An 18618-nucleotide genomic window follows, 5' to 3' on the forward strand; every position below is an offset into this window, starting at 1 on the left:
AAGTTCAGTTCACTGAATCAAAGCAATGATTTTCAAGTTAAAATCTCACCGGAGGAAAAGATTGTCAGTGTCACGTCTATAATACTTTTATGGGGCTTATGCTTTCTTTTTGAAGCTTGAACCCTTTAGTCCTCATTCAATGTAAATGCATGGAAAACATCAACAAGTAAATTGTAAAACCATTCTTCTTTTTGTGTTCCACAGAAGAAAGAAAGGCATACAGGTTTGAAATGACATGAGTATAAATAATGATGATGATTCAATTTGAGTGGATTCATCTTTTTAAAAGAGAGTAGGGTAAATAGAATGAGATTATCAGATAATTTTTCTCTCTCCTGTTATACGATATGAACTGGGCTGGATTCACATTCTCCCACGGTAAAGAGCATTTTAGATTTACAATAGTAATTTATTGAGCAGTTATATCAGAGATGCCATTTATCACTGTGATTTATCCTGCAAACCACCAATTACAGTGCAATAATATCACACCCTGTGGTTAGTGTTTGCCAGTCTGTTTGGAAGTTCGCTGTGAGAGAGCAATAAAGACGATAAAGTTCATTCCCACACCAGGCATCTTGTTACCTCTCCTTTTAGTCTGCAACAGACTAGAAGTGCTCATCCATCTCACTCGGATAAGAGAGATGTGGGGACCTGCGTCTAAGGGAGAGGCAGCCGATAAGATTTCAAAGACTCCATCGATTTACCAAACACCACAGATTGCTTTTGTTGGTGAGGTATGCAGAACTAAAGTCAGTTTGGATTGTGAAAGCTTAACACCTAATATTGAAGCGTTTTAGTTTACTATTACTTCAGGCTGATGTATGAAAGATGGTGAAACCTAATATATGAAGGTGAAATAAAATGTGGAAACCACATAATATGATAAAACAAAGACTTGGGAGCACAGGACACTGGTCATGGCTGATGCTGGAGGAGGGAATGCTGGGAGTTTTAATGGGACAGTGTACCTCTGAAGCCAAACGGTGTAGGATCACTCTTAATCTCATGTCTTTTAGTTTTGTGATCAGGACTAGGGGGGGATGATCCTGGCAGCCAAAGCAAGGAGCGAGAAAGGAGAAAGAAAAGAGGACAAATAAACAGGAAAGAAGAAAGAGAAAGCCTATAACAGGGTTAAAGGAAAGACTCTTAAATATTATGAAGAAAAGTGTGGCTGTTCTACAGGGTGAAAGACTCTAAAGTAGCATGTACACTAAAGTCTTACACTGTGCCCTAACCATTTGCGATGTGACAAAACAACATCTGATCAAATATACTTTTTTCCCCCAGTTTTAAACTAGTTAGTTCTGTTACAGTGAACCCAGGAAAATGTAATCGGTTCAAAATCCCACTCCCATAAAATAAGATAAAATAAATACATAAAATTCACATAGCAAAGAATTTTCAATTTAGGTGTGGACAAATTCTTGCTCCTGGAAATAAAGTTGTGTCGCACATGGTTGATGCCCTACCACAGTGAAACCAGGGGGGGGAAAAAAGGAAAAAAAAGAAGAAAAAAACATTTTGTTTTGTTGTGGACAAATTATTGTTCCTGAAATAAAGTTGTATCACACCTGGTTTAGGCCCTACCAGTGAACCCAGGGAAATGTAACTGGTCCAAAAAAAAGAAATACAATAAAATAGTTTGGTTTTGGTGTGGACAAATTCTTTTTCCTGGAAACAAGTTGTGTCACACCTGGTTAAGGCACAGTAAAGGGCATTAAAGTAATGATGGTTCTAAATTCTAACGTTACCAAGTTTGACCTCTGACGTTAAACTGCTGCTAATCTAGCACTAGAGTCTAGTGTATCCTGAGACTGCAGTGTACCTGGAGGGCAGAGAGTGATGACCATTGGTAGTGTGAGGCTTTTGCCACCAGAGGCTGCTATAAACTCTGCAGTGAGGTTCAAGCCAAAGCTTAGTACTTATTCCAGGTTAAATATTTTCCATTTATCCAATGTCACTAAACTATTTGTTTTCAAAAGTATCGTAGTTTATACGATCGTATATGTATACATTATTATTATTATTATATACATGTTTTTGTCATAATGATTTTCAGAAATGTCTTATCAATATGCAGTGACCCTGTTGTAAATGTATTGCCCGTGACTGTGTACCTTTTTGGCTCTTGAGGTTACTGAAGCCCTGCAGTGTAAAACGTTTTTTAGCCACTGCAGCTCTCTCAGAGTTGGGACTGGTGACAGTCTCGTCTATTCTCCACAGAGACAGAGAGAAAGAAAGAAAGAGGAGGGGGAAATAATCAAGGCCGTTACAGGTTTAGTCAGAAAATAAAAAACTAGGAAAAAAGAAACACCAGGGGGGTCACAAAGAAATTTATCACAGAAATTCACAGTCTAAGCAGCAAGAGGAAAGACAGCAGCAATTCTGAATTGTGGGATAGATTTAGGGAAACGTCAGTCTGGGGTTAGTTTCACGGATTTGTTGACTGACTGATTTCAAATATGTCCTGTGTAATATCTGAAAGACGACTTCTGAAAATGCGTACACACAGACGCTGTGTCCGAAATCGAAAACTTCCCTACTATATAGCATGTGAAAAACAGTCCGCCAAAAAAGTAGTATGTCCGAATACATAGTATAAAACAGTAGGTGAAAAGTCCACAGATGATCTACTGTACTACTTCCACCAAGATTCTGAAGTGTGCGTTCGATGGACACATTACTATCCCGTGAGGGATTTATAATTGGAAGTGAAACGAAGCGACTGACGCCGGTAGGTCACGTGACAGTAACAACATGGCGGATGTAGACCCATATTCATAATATATTGAGCGTACTTTTTTAATGGTCGCGGAGTAAATTCAAATGTAGTACCTACTCAGACAGTGCGTGATTTCGATTTTCTTGTTTATGTTGAGAAGGGCTGACTGACCTTTGACCTTGTCGTTATTTTTTAGTAAGGCAGGCGTACTGGGATCTGCAGCTGTGGGCTCAGTTTTCTTCTCTTCTCCCTTCTTGAGGGTCTTTGGGTTGGTCTTGAAGGGGCTCAGGGTTAGACTGCTGCTGGTGGGAGTTAACTGATCTGAGCTCTTCTGCCTCGCCTCTGAAACACATCATCACAACAGTATTAGACAACTACAAACATAACGTGCTGATAACGTGAAGTGTGTCATTTCTATATACTCTACCGTTCAAAATCTTGGGGTCGGTATGATGTTGGTAATGTTCTCTTATGCTCACCAAAGCTGCATTTATTTGATCAAAAATACAGTAAAAACAGTAAAATTGTGAAATATTATTACAATTTCAAATAATAGTTTTCTATGTGAATATATTTTAAAGCGTAATTTATTCCTGTGATGCAAAGCTGAATTTTCAGCATCATTACACCAGACTTCAGTGTCACATGATCCTTCAGAAATCTGATTTGCTGCTCAAGAAACATTTATTATAATTATTCTTGTGTTGATATTCTAACAGTTGTGCCGCTTTATATTTTCAGGATTTGTTGATGAATAGAGGGTTTATTTGAAATATAAATTTTTGTAACATTATAATTGTTTTAACTGTCACTTTTGATCAAATTAATGTGTCTTTGCTAAATTATAAAAAGCTAGATTAAGGCACGGCATCTCTCACCTCTGCAAGCCTTTAGTTGCCCCGTTAGAACCTTGCGGATCTCATTCACCCATGCCGTTTTGATTTCTGGTGTCGGCGCCTGAAAATAAACAATAAAATGACCAGAAAGGTGAGTGACAGGATTATAGATCAGATTATATACATCCAATGCTATTTAAATAGACATAGGATATTTTTACAAGGACAATTGCAAGACATATAAGAGTTTACCTGTACGATATACACCTCCTCTCGAGAATTACACCAGATCTCAAACTTTTTGTGGTCTCCTTTTGCATTTTCAGTAATGCCTACAGCACTCATCTATCAGAGGACAAGATATGAACATAATCAGTCTCATACAGAAACCTGATATTCCCCGTAAATGTGCTCATCTTCATTAACCTTTATTTACACAAGACAAAACACAAATTAAACATGAGCATTTCATCTTTTTCTTGGTTAGATTACACAAAAAATGATAAATCTTCCCTTGATTTGCTGATTTCCATATCAGAGAAGTAATAAATGAAAATAAACTACTTTAATATTCTGTCTTAAACTCCTTTGGCATTCGGGACTTACGTTGAGTGAGTGTTTGAAGCTGTATGACGGGGCTTTCTCATAACCTTCTCCGTTCTCCTCTCGTTTCTTACAGAAGAGCAGAGATTTTTCGTGCAGGAAGAGGTGTCTCTGCATGGGCTTGAAGCGTGCCAGGTCTTTCACTTTCGCGTGACCCTTCTTATGCTCCGTCCACACGCTGAACGACCCCTGCATCATCAAGCGGCCCAGATCGCTGAGGTTGCCCTGGAAACACAGGTCAAGGGTCAACAACGACTCCAAAGGTGTCTTACATTATTGATGACCTTTTTCATTCAATCTACACATTAAATAAAACGCGTCCTTACTTCATATCCAGTGATGGCGATAAGGTGCATGGAGTCATTCACAGCTTTTAGGATGCCTAGAATAGATGAGAGCGCCTCCTGCAGGTCTTCCTCACCGTCACAGCCTTTACTGTACTTCAACAGTTCCTGATATAAACACACATGAACCACATGAGGTTACCAGACAGAGGTGCAAATGTAGGAATTATATATTTGGGTCTGGGTGTAGTTTACCTTGAGTAAAAGCTGGTATTTGGTTATTCTCTGCACAGGCTTGAGCAGGTACGAGTCCAAACCAAGCTTATGCTCCAGTTTCTTTTGACACTCCTGAAAATAGCATACACAAATTCTTTTCTTTACTATGAATATAGTTTATGATGATAAAATTGTATAAATATTACTATTAAACTATTATAGTACAGTATTATTTATGAAGCCGTAATAATAATAATAATAAATTTGAAGTTTGGGGCAGTAAATCTTTTTTTAAAGAAGTGTGTGTGTGTGTGTGTGTGTATATATGAAGAGTTCAGATCCAAAAGCCTCTAAATGCCATCTGAAATTTTCTTCTATAATGATAATTTTTATCAAGCTCGTATATTTAAGTTCAGTAATTTCACTTAAATGACAATTAATAGGTAATTTTCATTGCCATTTAAGTGAAATTACTTAACTTAAATATACGAGCTTGTTAAAATGTATCATTTTAAAGAAAATTTCAGATGGCATTTAGAGGCTTTTGGATCTGAACTCTTCATATATACACACACACACACATATATATATATAGACTGAAGAAATTCAGCTTTACATCACAGGGATAAATTACATTTTAAAATATATTCAAATGGAAAACAGTTTTTTAAAATTTTACAATATTACTGTCTATACTGTATTTTTGATCAAATAAATGTAGCCTTGGTGAGCATAAGAGACTTCTTTCAAAACATTGAAAAAAATCCAAAACAATTTAACAGTAAAATATTAGATATGACGCTCTATAATATGACCCTTTGGATTATAGAAAAAAAAGATGTGCTTTTATGTAACGTGGCTTAATGGTGTCTGTAGTTTCTTGCAATGTAAGATGACCTGGAAGAAAGCGCAGTCAGAGCACTGTCTCCACAGAGACTCGGAGCGAGGCTTGTTCTGACAGTACTTCTCATATATCTGCAGATCCATCATCTAACAAAACATGAATAAGACATTTGAAAAATCCATTTAATCATGTTATAAATCAGAACAGCACAAGATGTGACATCAGACTCACTCTCTCCAAGAAACACCGGCCCACAAGCTCAGGATACACTGTGTACGTCTCCAGTTCACGAAGAAAAGTCCTATAATATATAGAGAATAAGAGGCACTTTAGCTTTATAACACCACACAAGTGGAAGCTCAAACGGAGACAGAGAGGGTTCAACTCACTTCTTGTGGAACTGGTATATCTCAGGCATGTTGCCAAAGAGGATGTCCTTCTTGTGAAGCAGCGTGTTGGGGATGAGATGAGCCATGGCTGGATTGTCCATTTCTGCTGCATAACCCTAAACACAAAATCATTTGTCAAGTCAAATGCGCTAAAAGTTATTAAAGTCACCATGAAATCAAAGTGTACAATTCTTATTTTTTCATGGAATATTGCTTTTTTTATTTATTCATGTGCCCTTGTAATCTTTCATCAAAATAGCTTCTCCTGTCTATTGCAGCATCTTCTATTCTCTGATGATGCGTTTACTGGCACGAGGGCGGGGCAACCTGTCACTCAAATGAGAATCCACCAATAGCAAACCACTCCAATCACCAAGCCAATCAATTCCCCATGGACAAAATCAAGTCCCGCCCTAAATTTTTTTCTCGTACGAGAAGCTGTTTTACTTGAAAAAAAAAAGACTATTGTAACTTCTGTTTCATGCCGACTTTAAAACGTACATTGATCTGACCTCTAGTAGTGAAAGGTGTCAGTATAACTCACCTCCAGCACACACAGCAGCTCCTCCACATACGCTCTCTCCGTCTCCAACAGCTCGTTCATCACATGCCTGTAGTGGACGGACATTCAACACAATCAGTCAAATAGAAAATGACACACAATAGCTCACTTTCCTTTTAAGTCGCCCCTGACTGACCGTCTAAGCACAGCAAAGTTCTCCTCTTCATCAGAGACAGACGGGTGTCTGCTGCCGTCATTCTGTAAGAGCATCTCTCCCTGCAAACATAAACAACCATGCATTGATTTCTACGTATATAACACGCATACAGTGTCTTGAAAATGTGTTCAAACCAATTCTGTCATTTTATTAAATCACACATATTTTTAGCTCAACGTTCAAATCCACTCAAACGAACTCAAATATTACTGCTTAAAAATTAATTAAAGCACTTTTCTAGATATACTTACTTTTCTGCAGTTTCCATTGATGATATCACCCTCTATAGTCTTCTCCGTATGTGCTGGGGTAAAAAAACATGCATTAAATATAATAATATTCTTTTTTGTGGCAATGATCCCTGCAGTTTTCTATTATGAACACTAGATGGCAGATGAGTAAAATAAGTGACAGGGAATGTTTGTGTGTGTGTGTTCTTGTATATATGGTTTATTATGAGGACACAGATGTGTATAATGACATGGGTATTACAACGTAAACATGGTTAATGAAGACACTTCCAGTGTCCTCATAAACCAAATGGCTTTTTTTGAAAAAGGTTCTGTGGATGTTAATGGTTTTTTACAGAACCATAAATCCCTTTAAAGAACCTTTATTTCTTTTTTAAAAGAGTATGAGATAAAGGTTAGGAACCTGTTTTTTTTTATAGTATTACAGCACACCGTGAATGTATGTCAGCAGCGTGTGTTCGAGCAAATGATTGAGCATTTGGACCTAGAAACAGTGACTCGTTTCTGGGAAACCCAACCCAACACACAAAAAGTCACTTTAGGGGATTAACCTGGAGACAAGATGGGTGATTTGATGATGGCCTCAGGACGTGGGGCGACGGGCTGCACGGGTCGTGTCTGTTTGGCTGCTAACTTCTTAAGACTGACCCTCCTCTTCTCGAACACTTCTTGCATGGACAGCTGCTTCTGAAACACTTTGTCCACCTGATCCTGTTTGAGCACAGAGAAAATATTCATTCAACTTAAACTTGACAAGACATTTGACTAATAATTTCCATATTCTCCCATAACACTTAAATAACCAATACATGTATAAATAAAAATCTATCCACACGTATTATGGCTCAGTTCTGTTTTTTCTTCATGGTTTTGAGTCTTTTGTCTTTTACCCTGAAGTCTTGAGTGAGCACTGACTCATAGTCCCTCCAAATCACACTCAAATCTGTCAGCTTGTGCTGATTGGCTGTATCCAGGTAACGCTCAATCTCCTGCAGCGCTGACTCCGCCCCATCCTGTGATTGACACTTATCCACAGGTTGAGACGCCAGCAGGTAGATCCCATCATCACACCATTTAGAGGCCTGAGAGTGACGGGAGAAGAATAAGAGTTAAAGAAGTTTTTGTGGCTTTTAGTCCATGTCTGTTAGCTCTGAGACCATTTGTAATCTATTCCTAAAAGTTGACAAAGCCTCCTCCTAAATTATAAATAGAGACTGTGACCTAAACTAAAGGCTATTAGCTATTTAGCAATGTCCATTTGATATGTCTGTCCTGCTCCAACTTCTAGATTCAAATGGAAATAAGTCAGCAGAGGAATAAAGTTGACTAAGAGGGATCTTGCACAGCTCTGATGAAGGAGTCATCAGGTGGTCCTAGTACCTTCTCCAGAGACTGGTGTAGCTCCATGGCTTTGAGCAGATGAGCTTTCTTGTTATTCAGCACACCGCTGATCTCCTCACACACAACCCGCAGCTCAGAGCATTTGGGCAGGATGGAATCCACAGCGTAATGAGACGCTTCGATCAGCAGATCTGCATCACACGCTAGAGACAGAGCCCGGTCCAACACCTCCTACAGATGGAGAGAAACATTTATTTTTTATTTTTATAATAATACAATTTATAAATAATAATAATAGCAGAACACATGAAATTGGTCAAATATAAGAGTAAATAGTACATTTCTAATGACAGTATAGTTATATAATGTAACAAAAGATTCTGATGATTTAAATTTCATACAAATGCTGTTCTTTTGATCTTTCTAAAAAAAAAAATTCATGGTTTCAACAAAAATATTAGGCATAAACATCAAATAGTTTTCAACACTGATAATAAGAAATGTTTCTTGAGCAGTAAATCAGCATATTAGAATGATTTCTGAAGGATCATGTGACACTGAAGACTGGAGTAATAATGCTGAAAATTCAGATTTGCATCACAGGGATAAAATACAGTTTAAAATATATTAAAATAGAAAAAAGCTGTTGTTTTAAATTTTACATTTAAAATATTTTACAGTGTTTTTACTAAATTTGTGATTAAACAAAATGCAGCCTTGGTGAGCATAAGATGCATCTTTCTAAAACTATTTTTTTTTTTTAAATCTTACAGACCCAACCTTTTGAATGGCATGTAAATATTTTTATTTACTTAAAAAAAAAAAAAAAAAATTCAAGTTTGCCACTTTGTGGTCACCCAGAACTCCCACAATGCCCCTGTGTCAGCAGAATAATTCCAGCGTAGTGATGGGTGATTTATCACACTGGGTAGAACACCCCCCTCTTCTCTCCGCAGGATGAGGACATGTGGGTGATTTCTGAAAGGGTCTCAAACTGCCGCGCTCAGCGATTTCATTAAGGAAGGTGAAATTTACATGCTTTATAAGACCATATGCCCGTATCTACACACACTAGAACATTAGAAGGACAAATGAATGTGCGTTGGGTCTGGATTATTTGATCTGTAATAGATTTTTTGCAGTACTATGTTGTTTAATTTTGTATCTGAATAATAGTGTCATATCATCAAAAAAACAAACAAAAAAATTTTGACAGCAGGTTAATACTTACACAAGCTCTTTCTTCATGATTGGTCAGCTCTTTTAGGATATGTTCAGCGTGGGCGGGGCTTATTCCTACTTCCGAGAAGCCTGATAGTCTTTCATACACCACGTCTAAATGAGCTCTAACCTACAACACAGATGAACACATTACAACTACTGCTCACACACACACAGTCCATAGGCGTAATGGTTTTTATACTGTACAAAATGTATATTCTATCCCCTTACTCTATCCACATCTAAATATTAGATGAAAAACCTATAAATCTGAAATGTGGCAAGTAAATAAATAATAATAAAAAAAAACAATGCATCTCTACTGAAAAGATGTTTAAGTGATACAGATGAACCAGTCTGTGCAGCTCACCTCCCTGTAGTCCTGCTCAAAATGCCGCAGTTGCAGACACTGCTCTAGCTTGGTCTGATGTTTGTCCCAAAAATCATCAAATGCTGTTTCAGTCTCATCTAATTGACCAAGCAACCTATAGAAAGAAAGAAAAGAATACTTTCACCAATCTGTCACCATTCACTATCTTCCAAGCTGCTTTTTACCATGCATTAAAAAAATACAGTGAACAGTAGCCAAACTGTTCTGAAACCAAAAGAGACAGTAGCTTCCGAAGTCATACAAATCATGCCCACTATCATAGCTCTGAAATCTCATTCTGTATGATAAAAACCTTAAAGGGGTCATCGGATGCAAAATTTACTTTTATATGGTGTTTGCATATAAATGTGTCTTTGCAGTGTGTGGACACAACCACCATGCAATGAAAAAAATCCATTCACTCAAATCCTTTTAATCCTCAAAAAGCCCAAACGGCCGTTTGGATTTTCTGAGCAATTTGATGTCATATTGCTCATGCTCCGCCCACAACCGCTGACGGACTGTCCCGTATTAGCATATTTCCCGTATTAGCATATTTCCGCCCTCAGCCATTTGTATACTGTCCGCCAAGGCAGCACTTTAGTGTCTTGAGTCGACACCCCCCATGGAAGAGAGGGGTGGGGTGAGCAGTTGCTCATTATCATTTAAAGAGACAAGCACCAAAACGGGTCGCTGTGAACAGAGGTAAAAACGGTGTTGTTTTACATTAGGGCTTTGACTTTTGCCCAAAAATCATATTCGAAGTTCGTTTGTTTATTAATATTAATATTCAAATATATTCAAATATTTATTAATAATATTTTATTCTTATATAATTTTATTCTCACCCCCGATCCCTCCCCCTCCTCCTCTTCCAGCTTGCCGGGATGTAGTGTTGACAGGTGGGCTTTCATGTTGCTGGTCGTCACGTGGTATGTGAGTTTGGTCCTACATATTTTACACATCACTTTGTCCTTACTCGTGATTTTTCCCTGTTTCTTAGGGAACCCAAAGTAGCGCCACACGTTGCTTTTCAAATTGTCAGGAGTGTAGATTTTGAACTCCTTGTCAGGCGTGGTTGTTGTAGGCGTTGGCGCGGCCATTGTTTTTGTATACAAAATAGGCGCTAACCAGGACGCTAATGTCACCTACAGGAGCCCAGATGACCAATGAGCTCGCGATTCACAACTTCACCAGGCGTGAAAAAGCCTCGGAATCTGAATTGACGTTTACAAGCAAACACATTTACAAAAAATAATGCCCATAACAGGTTAGAATATTAAAGGCTGCCTAATATTCGTTCGAATATCTTTTTTTTTAATATATATTCAAATTATATTCGAATAACGAAGTTCGGAGTCAATGCCCTATTTTACACAACCATTGAGGAATTTTAACCAAAGTATGTTACAAACTTTACATGAAGACCCTAAAGAATCATACCAACTTGTGTAAAATGGGCACCCGATGACCCCTTTAAACAAATATAGCCACATCAAGATAATAAAGGCTGACAGCAGATGCCTGTGGATATTAACACACCCACACACACAGATCCCAGAACACTGCTTCAGTAAAAGGTCATGTGAGTAGAGCTGGACTTCCTGTAAGTTAATGCTCTTTTTGCATTCGTGTCTGTAGATTTGCTGTATAATCTTCACCAGGTGGCTTGTCTTGTTGTGTATGCAAAAGCACAGCTGACCAGAACAGCTTAATAAGGACGAAAACTGACCAAGGACACGCAACAGTCTTCTGCTGGATTGTAACCTTCTGGTCTCTCCTTTTTGCATTCCAGCACGGTAGATGGTATCTCTCTCACACACACACACACACACACACACACACACACACCTCTGAACAGTAGCCAGATTCTCCAGTTCATCCTGGTTCATGGTGTAATCTGGATCTTTCACCAGCGGCTCATTGATGCTCTCCAGCAAACGTCCTCCCTGACAGAGAGCGATCCTCAAGTCATCCTGCACACACACACACGCAAAATAAACATGCTATTCAGTCCGAATGATGACCATGAATTATTTATGTAAACTTAAGGTTTGTTTATAGCTTGTGGCCATGTGAATCATCCATGTTAAATTATTAATGATCTTACTGGACCCCTTGTCAAAGACTATGCCCAATACTGAATATATTATGTATGACAAAAAATAAAATAAATGACACGCAAAATGCAATCAATCTCCTTCAAGTATAATTTTGCTTTCTTTTTACATAATGAATAATAAAAAAAAAAAACTAAAATAAATACAACAATAAAAAATAATGTCCATTTATTTACATATTTGTAAGAAGCTGTGTTGAAGCAGGATAATGTACAATAAGCTGGTCATTATAAATAAACCTTGATGTTTAGTAGTTGTTCTCTGTTTTCTGACCTTCATCTTGTCCTTTTTCTCTGTGTGGATGGTTAGAAGGTTGGACGTGGCCTCGACATCATTGGGCAGTTCTGTCTCTGCCAGCTCTGTCCCGAAAGACTGGAGAGTCTGTGCTGTTTTCTTCACCATCAGAGCAAACCCTTCAATGGCCTACAGGCACAACAACACAAACCGAGAGTCACAAATGCTGGATCAGTGCAAAACTACACCAGTCACATAACAGCAAGATACCCAAACACACTAACACTAACGGCTGAGTGTGCAACAAATACAAAACATCCACTACAAACAAGTGCACAGTACTTAAACACAGCAGCCACAGATCAATACGGATGTGCTGAAAATCAATTACTGATTACTTAAAAGCAAGTCCACAAATGGAACGAGAAGAACTGCAATTCATTTGCTCGAGATGAAGGCCAACATCCTCCTGGAGGACTAATTTTTTTTTAAATCCCTCATTATAATGAAGAAGAACCAAGACTTAAGGTGTGTTTGGAATACTACTGCATTTGATCATACTACTACTAAATATGCATAGTATGAAGATGAACATTTCCACTTTTACTACATGTACAGAATTCAGTGATAGCACACTCCATAGAACTGTTTCACATAGTGTAACTTGTCCTTCAATCTCATGAGTAATAAATACACTAGGAGACACACACGTTTTTTCATGTTTTATGGGGACTTTACATTGACAATGGTTTTTATACTGTACAAACTGTATATTATATCCCCTTACACTAACCCTACCCATCAGAGAAAACTTTCTGCATTTTTACATAAAAAAACAAAACAAAAAAACATCACTTGTATGATTTAGAAGCAGAGTTCCTCTTGGGGACCAAAAAAAAAATGTCCCCACAAGGACAAGGATTTCAGATATTGCCATCTTTGTGGGGACATTTTGTCCCCATAATGTAGACACACACACACACACACACACACACACACACACACACACACACACACACACACACACACACACACACACACACACACACACACACACACACACACACACACACACACACACACACACACACACACACACACACACAGAAGCCACATCTGAACAGAAGCCAAGTTCTCCAGTTCATACTGGTTCATAGTGTAATCTGATTTTTAACCACGATTTTTAATATCTATTAAAAATTCCATGTGTAAATCAATGACATATTACCCTATTTACACTACCATTCAAAGTTTAGGGTACGTAAAGCTCGTAAAAAAAATTAATACTTTTATTCAGCAAGGATGCATTGAATGGATTAAAAGTGACAGTAAAACCATTTATAATGTTATAAAAGGTTTCTATTTCAAATAAATGTTTTCAGCATGATAATAATTATAATCATCATCATATTAGAATGATTTCTGAAGGATCATGTGACACTGAAGACTGGAGTAATGATGCTGAAAATTCAGCTTTGCATCACAGGAATAAATTACATTTTAAAATATAACATAAATAAGAGACTTATTTCAAAAACATAAAAGATCTTACCATCACCAAACTTAAGAACGGTAGTGTATTTCTGTAATTATCAATAAACACTTCACTGACATACAGTACTCATGTTACATATGAGGTCATGTGACAAATAGCATACTATAGTTTGAAATGTTTATTGTTGGATAGTATACTATAGCACATACAGTAGTATACCATACACAGCAAATACCGCCCACTATATGCTATAGCATTTCATTCATTTCATGCTATTTTTTGTAATCTTATGTCATTTACTATAAATTATTAGTTTTTTGTTCAGTCGTTCATTCATTGAGTGGCTTATACATCTAACCAATCCCGTCCCCACTCTTCATTTCTGCGTTCCACCCGTCAGTACTGTAGCTGGATCTGTACTCACGGTGCGGTGTGAAATCCATTTCTCGTGGCAGTACTCCTGCGTGCCGCCCAGTTCCTGCGTGAGCTGCGTGCGGTCGATGTAACTGTGGAGCTCAGTCACAGAGCTGAGCATGATCACCTACACACACACACACACAGTTCATAATATAGGCCACTTCTCTCATGTCAGCGTATAATCCAATTCATTACGCTCTTCATTAACCACACGTCCCACACATGAGGCTGTGTGTGTGTGGGTACTTACCGGCACCTTCATTTTAAACTCATCCTTGTTAAACTTAAATAAGATGTCTGAGAGAGTCCGCTGTAAGAGTGTTGTGGGTCTCAGTACCAGCACCAGCTGCAGGTTGCCTGGGAAAGAGCCCTACAAAACACACAAACACATAGAAAACTAAGAAAAACATCTAAAACAGGCAAGCAAAATAATATTAATACCAAAGCTTATGATAGTGAGCCATTACATTTGACTGGTACAGCCTCCCTCCCACTGTCTGCATTGACACACACACACACACACACCATCTATATTCTGTTGCCATGACAACTCAGTTTCTTGAGAGACTAGAAAGGCTAACAATGGTCTCACATATGCTTCCCTCCCTGAGCTCTCTCTCGCACCCTCTATTTCTTATTGAATGCATGAACACACACACCCCTCACAGAGTTCTTATGTTTACAGTCTCTTCATTAAAATGCCTCCCTACTGGGCACCGCGTCAAATCAAAAATATGTCCGCAGATCAATACAGAGCTGTGATGTTTGCATGGACTGTGGAGTGGGTCTCCTGACAGCTGAAGGCAGTGTAACTGACTCTGTGTGTGTGTGTGTGTGTGTGTGTGTGTGTGTGTGTGTGTGTGTGTGTGTGTGTGTGTGTGTGTGTGTTGGTCAGTAAGCAGTGAAGCAGAAAGAAGAGGCTTTACAATGTGACACTGAGAACCGATTTAAAAAACGTTGGTCCCGTATTATGAATATATCTGACCACTAAAAATGATAATAATTATGTTTATTCAGTCACAATAAATAATTTCCTTGATAAGGACGGAATAAAATATTAATTCCATTAATACAGTCTAGTATTAACTAATAAATATAAACATTTAAATGTTTTTATCTAATTAATAACATGATGTGCCTATTAATTAATCTAATGAATCGCATTGAAGTCATTATTGTGTTAAATGAGAAAAGCATTAAATAGACATTACAAAAAGTAGTTTTAGAATGAAATATTTTATTTGATTAGACAAAATGTACACATAACCTTTTAGGCTACAGTGGCCATGATTTATAAAAAAAATTTTGAAGCTGCATTTACAGACCAAAAGCGTTTTGTTACAAAAAAAATTCAAAATATCTTTTTTCATGTTCTGCAAGAGAAAGTCATACAGAAAGAAAGTCATACAGGTTTGAAACGACACATGGGTGAGTAAATGAAGACCTCCGATGCAAAAGCCTCTAAAAGCCACTTCTGTCAAAAATGAGATAATATTGAGTGAATGCTCTCCGCACATAGTATACGTTCATCAAATACCTTCACTTCAAACTCACTAAATCCCAGCCTCAGCCCATTCAGAAATGTTGATACTTAGGTAGAAACCTATACATAGGAGCCTGATAAAAATGTTAATATTAAAGAAAAACGTTAGACGGACTTGGAGGCATTTTTGGGCAAACTATCCCCAAAATATGATTTATTGATTTAATTTTTTCAAATAATTTTCACTAAATAAGAAACTAATTGTGATAAGAAGAAGCGGTAAATGTGTAAGTCACTGAGTCATTCATTCATTCGGTTAATTCATATGGTTGATTCATTCAAGAATCAAGAAAATGGCTCTTTTTATGAATCACCCGATTGATTCGCTCAAAACACGGATTCATGCGGTAACTGGTAATGAAACGACGTGTTGCTCGGAGCTGCACAACAGTTCTGCTCTGGCTTTATAGGTAATCATTTCAATGGCAAAATTTTGCAAAAATAGACACTATTGTGTCTCAAATTTAACAATTATTTATTGAACTGTTATATAAAATCAATATCACATTTGCACAAGTCGGGACAAAAAACGCACTTGTGTGATATTACGCTCGTTACATGTGTAATATTGCTAAATCATATGATATAAAAATGAGACAAAAGGTCATACAGGGGCATTTTTGCTCAAACTCATGTTTGTAGCACAAATAGTGCTGGTTTAAAACAAAACCCCAAGTATCTGATATAGGCCAGTGGCGTGAACAGGAGGGGGGCCGGGGGGGGGCTCAAGCCCCTGCCCCTTTTGTCTCAAAATGTATTGTGCCCCTCTCTGATAATTGTAAATAATAATAATTATTATTATAAATATTATAATAGATAACAATACACTTATACACTATTGCCACTAACAATAATAATACAAAAAAAATTTTTTTTGGGGGGCGGAAGCATTTGGCGGAGGTGAAGTGGTAGGCGGAGTTTTCTTTGCAGCACTACGCAGCAGTTCGCCGCGAGTCTTCAAACTACAGGAGCAGCAGGTAACTTTAAGCAAATATGAAAAGTTACATTTATCCTACCATGCTAGGCCTACTGTAAAAGTTACGGCAGCTTGCGAGTTATGCTTAACTATAATAAATGTATAACTCGATTTCAGCCGCATTCTGAGTCTGACAATGTCATTCGTTTTTATCTGAGGCAAAAGTGTTGTTGGCTTGGGGAAATACATTGAAATGAAATCTTAAGTCCATCTACTCTAAATTGTAAGGAATTTGTATCTTTAATTTCATAGTAACACTTTACAATAAGGTTAATTTGTTTATTATTCATGTGACTAACATGAACTGACCATGAGGAACACATTTGTTACTGTATTTGTTAATAATAATAATAGGCCTACACCTGTTTTTTACTTGTTCATGTTATGTCACAGTCAGAGCATTAACTATTGTTAACAAATACAACTTTTGATTTTAATGTTTTAGTAAATGCTGAAATTAATATTAACTAAGATTAATAAATGCTGTAGAAGTGCAGTTCATTATTAGTACAAATTTTATTAATGAAACCTTATTGTTAAGTGTTACTGATTTCATGATGGCTGTAACAGAATCCTCAATTATCTTCTTGACTCTCACCGTTTTGTTTGGTAAAATAAATCATATTTAGTAATATTATCATAATTTCCCTGTTTTCGTTTGGTGTGTTATGCATTCTAATTGTATCAGCGTCTTTTCAATGCAAAGGAAATAAAGGAAAAAAACAAAACAAGGAACTCTTTTTTTTTTTTTTTTTGCCCTTTTTGGTCCTTCCGCCCCTGCCCCTGAGGAGGTCTGTGCACGCCACTGATATAGGCTATTAATATAAATTAAAATTCAAGTCAAATTTCATTAGCATGTTCATACTGCACCATCACTGCATTCAAATGCCCCCAACTGCCCAGTCACTCTGTCCACAGATTTAAAGGGGTTGGCGAGATACACAATCAAACACTTGAGCCATCCCAAGAATCACAGTCAAGTCCGTACAGCTCAGCGGGAATCTGCCAAACATGCGATAATCCTACAGAGGGCTGATCTCACAGTCTGCCACGCTGAAATGCCTCCAGCTCTGGGTTTCGAGGGAAATTTGTTTACCGTGCCCCCTCCCCTTTTATTCTTGGACAGTGCTTTTGTTTGTTTGTATTCTCCTTTAACAATTAGGAGAGAGTGAGATTCAAGGGCTAATGAGAATCATTAGAGTGGCAATTGGACATTTGTTTGCAGAGTGGACCTCAACACGATGAGATAAGCCGATTTGTTAACCTCACAGCTGAAATTTGACATATTCGGCACATAGCTCGTCATGATATGAATGGATATCAAAGCATCTGGCTTGTTGAGCCAGAAAGCAACTACTTAGCAACCGCCAAAACACACTAACAACTGAAAAAATATCATTTATTATATCATCATTGTACTCTTTGTATACAATGTCCAAAGCAATTGTCAAATCCAAATGAGCAAAAGATGTCCCATTCATAATGCCCATAAAGACTCACTCAGTTCCATTACAAACCTCATGTTTGATTGCTGACAAAGGAGTCTACTCAAATTGAACCCCGCCTTTATATTACCATGACAATATCCTGTTCCTCTGAGGCAGATTGGCCATGCTTGTCCCAAACACGCTGGCAATAACCGAAGAGTCACAGGGGTCGGCTGTGAGCACAACAGGAAGTCGGAGAGAAACGCCCCATTATTGAGTCCTCCATTAAAGCTCATTCAAGCAGATGTGACCAACACAGCTCCTCTTTTAGGAAGCTTTAGTAAACCGCTGTGTGCCTGTGATTGTATTACACGATTGCCTTGAGTCTCTCATAAAGACTGCAATTACAAGATAACGTACCATTGGTCTTGTTGCGTTCAGAAAATGAATTGAATATGGTTACATACACAGTGCAAACACACACCCTATGTTTTCCCAAATTAACAACTCCATGTTGTTTCTCCATGTTGCAGTGAAAATGTGGTCACCCTCCCTTCCCCCATAACCGCTCACTAACGGCATTATTATTATTATGGGTGTGTGTGTG

At 37.7% G+C, this 18618-nt stretch overlaps 1 protein-coding gene across 6 annotated transcripts in view; it reads right to left on the minus strand.

Moving 5' to 3' along the window:
• The window catches only part of mcf2la (mcf.2 cell line derived transforming sequence-like a), a 78654-nt gene that overhangs the window by 8526 nt on the left and 51510 nt on the right, over window positions 1-18618 (minus strand). For 2 of the 6 annotated variants that reach the window (XM_082164712.1, XM_082164711.1), the window contains exons 5-28: window positions 14316-14435; window positions 14073-14189; window positions 12193-12342; window positions 11651-11775; window positions 9800-9914; window positions 9440-9559; window positions 8248-8439; window positions 7758-7949; window positions 7419-7578; window positions 6868-6920; window positions 6596-6675; window positions 6442-6508; window positions 5898-6013; window positions 5740-5809; window positions 5562-5654; window positions 4704-4796; window positions 4491-4616; window positions 4168-4389; window positions 3814-3906; window positions 3604-3682; window positions 3153-3209; window positions 2897-3067; window positions 2121-2213; window positions 972-1049 (exon numbers count right to left, since the gene is read on the minus strand). In XM_082164712.1, the coding sequence (XP_082020838.1) occupies window positions 972-1049; window positions 2121-2213; window positions 2897-3067; window positions 3153-3209; window positions 3604-3682; window positions 3814-3906; window positions 4168-4389; window positions 4491-4616; window positions 4704-4796; window positions 5562-5654; window positions 5740-5809; window positions 5898-6013; window positions 6442-6508; window positions 6596-6675; window positions 6868-6920; window positions 7419-7578; window positions 7758-7949; window positions 8248-8439; window positions 9440-9559; window positions 9800-9914; window positions 11651-11775; window positions 12193-12342; window positions 14073-14189; window positions 14316-14435 (2782 nt within the window). Of the gene's footprint in view, window positions 1-585; window positions 661-971; window positions 1050-2120; window positions 2214-2896; window positions 3068-3152; window positions 3210-3603; window positions 3683-3813; window positions 3907-4167; window positions 4390-4490; window positions 4617-4703; window positions 4797-5561; window positions 5655-5739; window positions 5810-5897; window positions 6014-6441; window positions 6509-6595; window positions 6676-6867; window positions 6921-7418; window positions 7579-7757; window positions 7950-8247; window positions 8440-9439; window positions 9560-9799; window positions 9915-11650; window positions 11776-12192; window positions 12343-14072; window positions 14190-14315; window positions 14436-18618 lie in introns of all 6 variants that reach the window. The other 4 variants (XM_082164708.1, XM_082164709.1, XM_082164707.1 and 1 more) reach the window with 3 other exon arrangements.

Source organism: Leuciscus leuciscus, assembly GCF_965113295.1.
Source record: "Leuciscus leuciscus genome assembly, chromosome: 3".
NCBI classification, from domain to species: domain Eukaryota; kingdom Metazoa; phylum Chordata; class Actinopteri; order Cypriniformes; family Leuciscidae; genus Leuciscus; species Leuciscus leuciscus.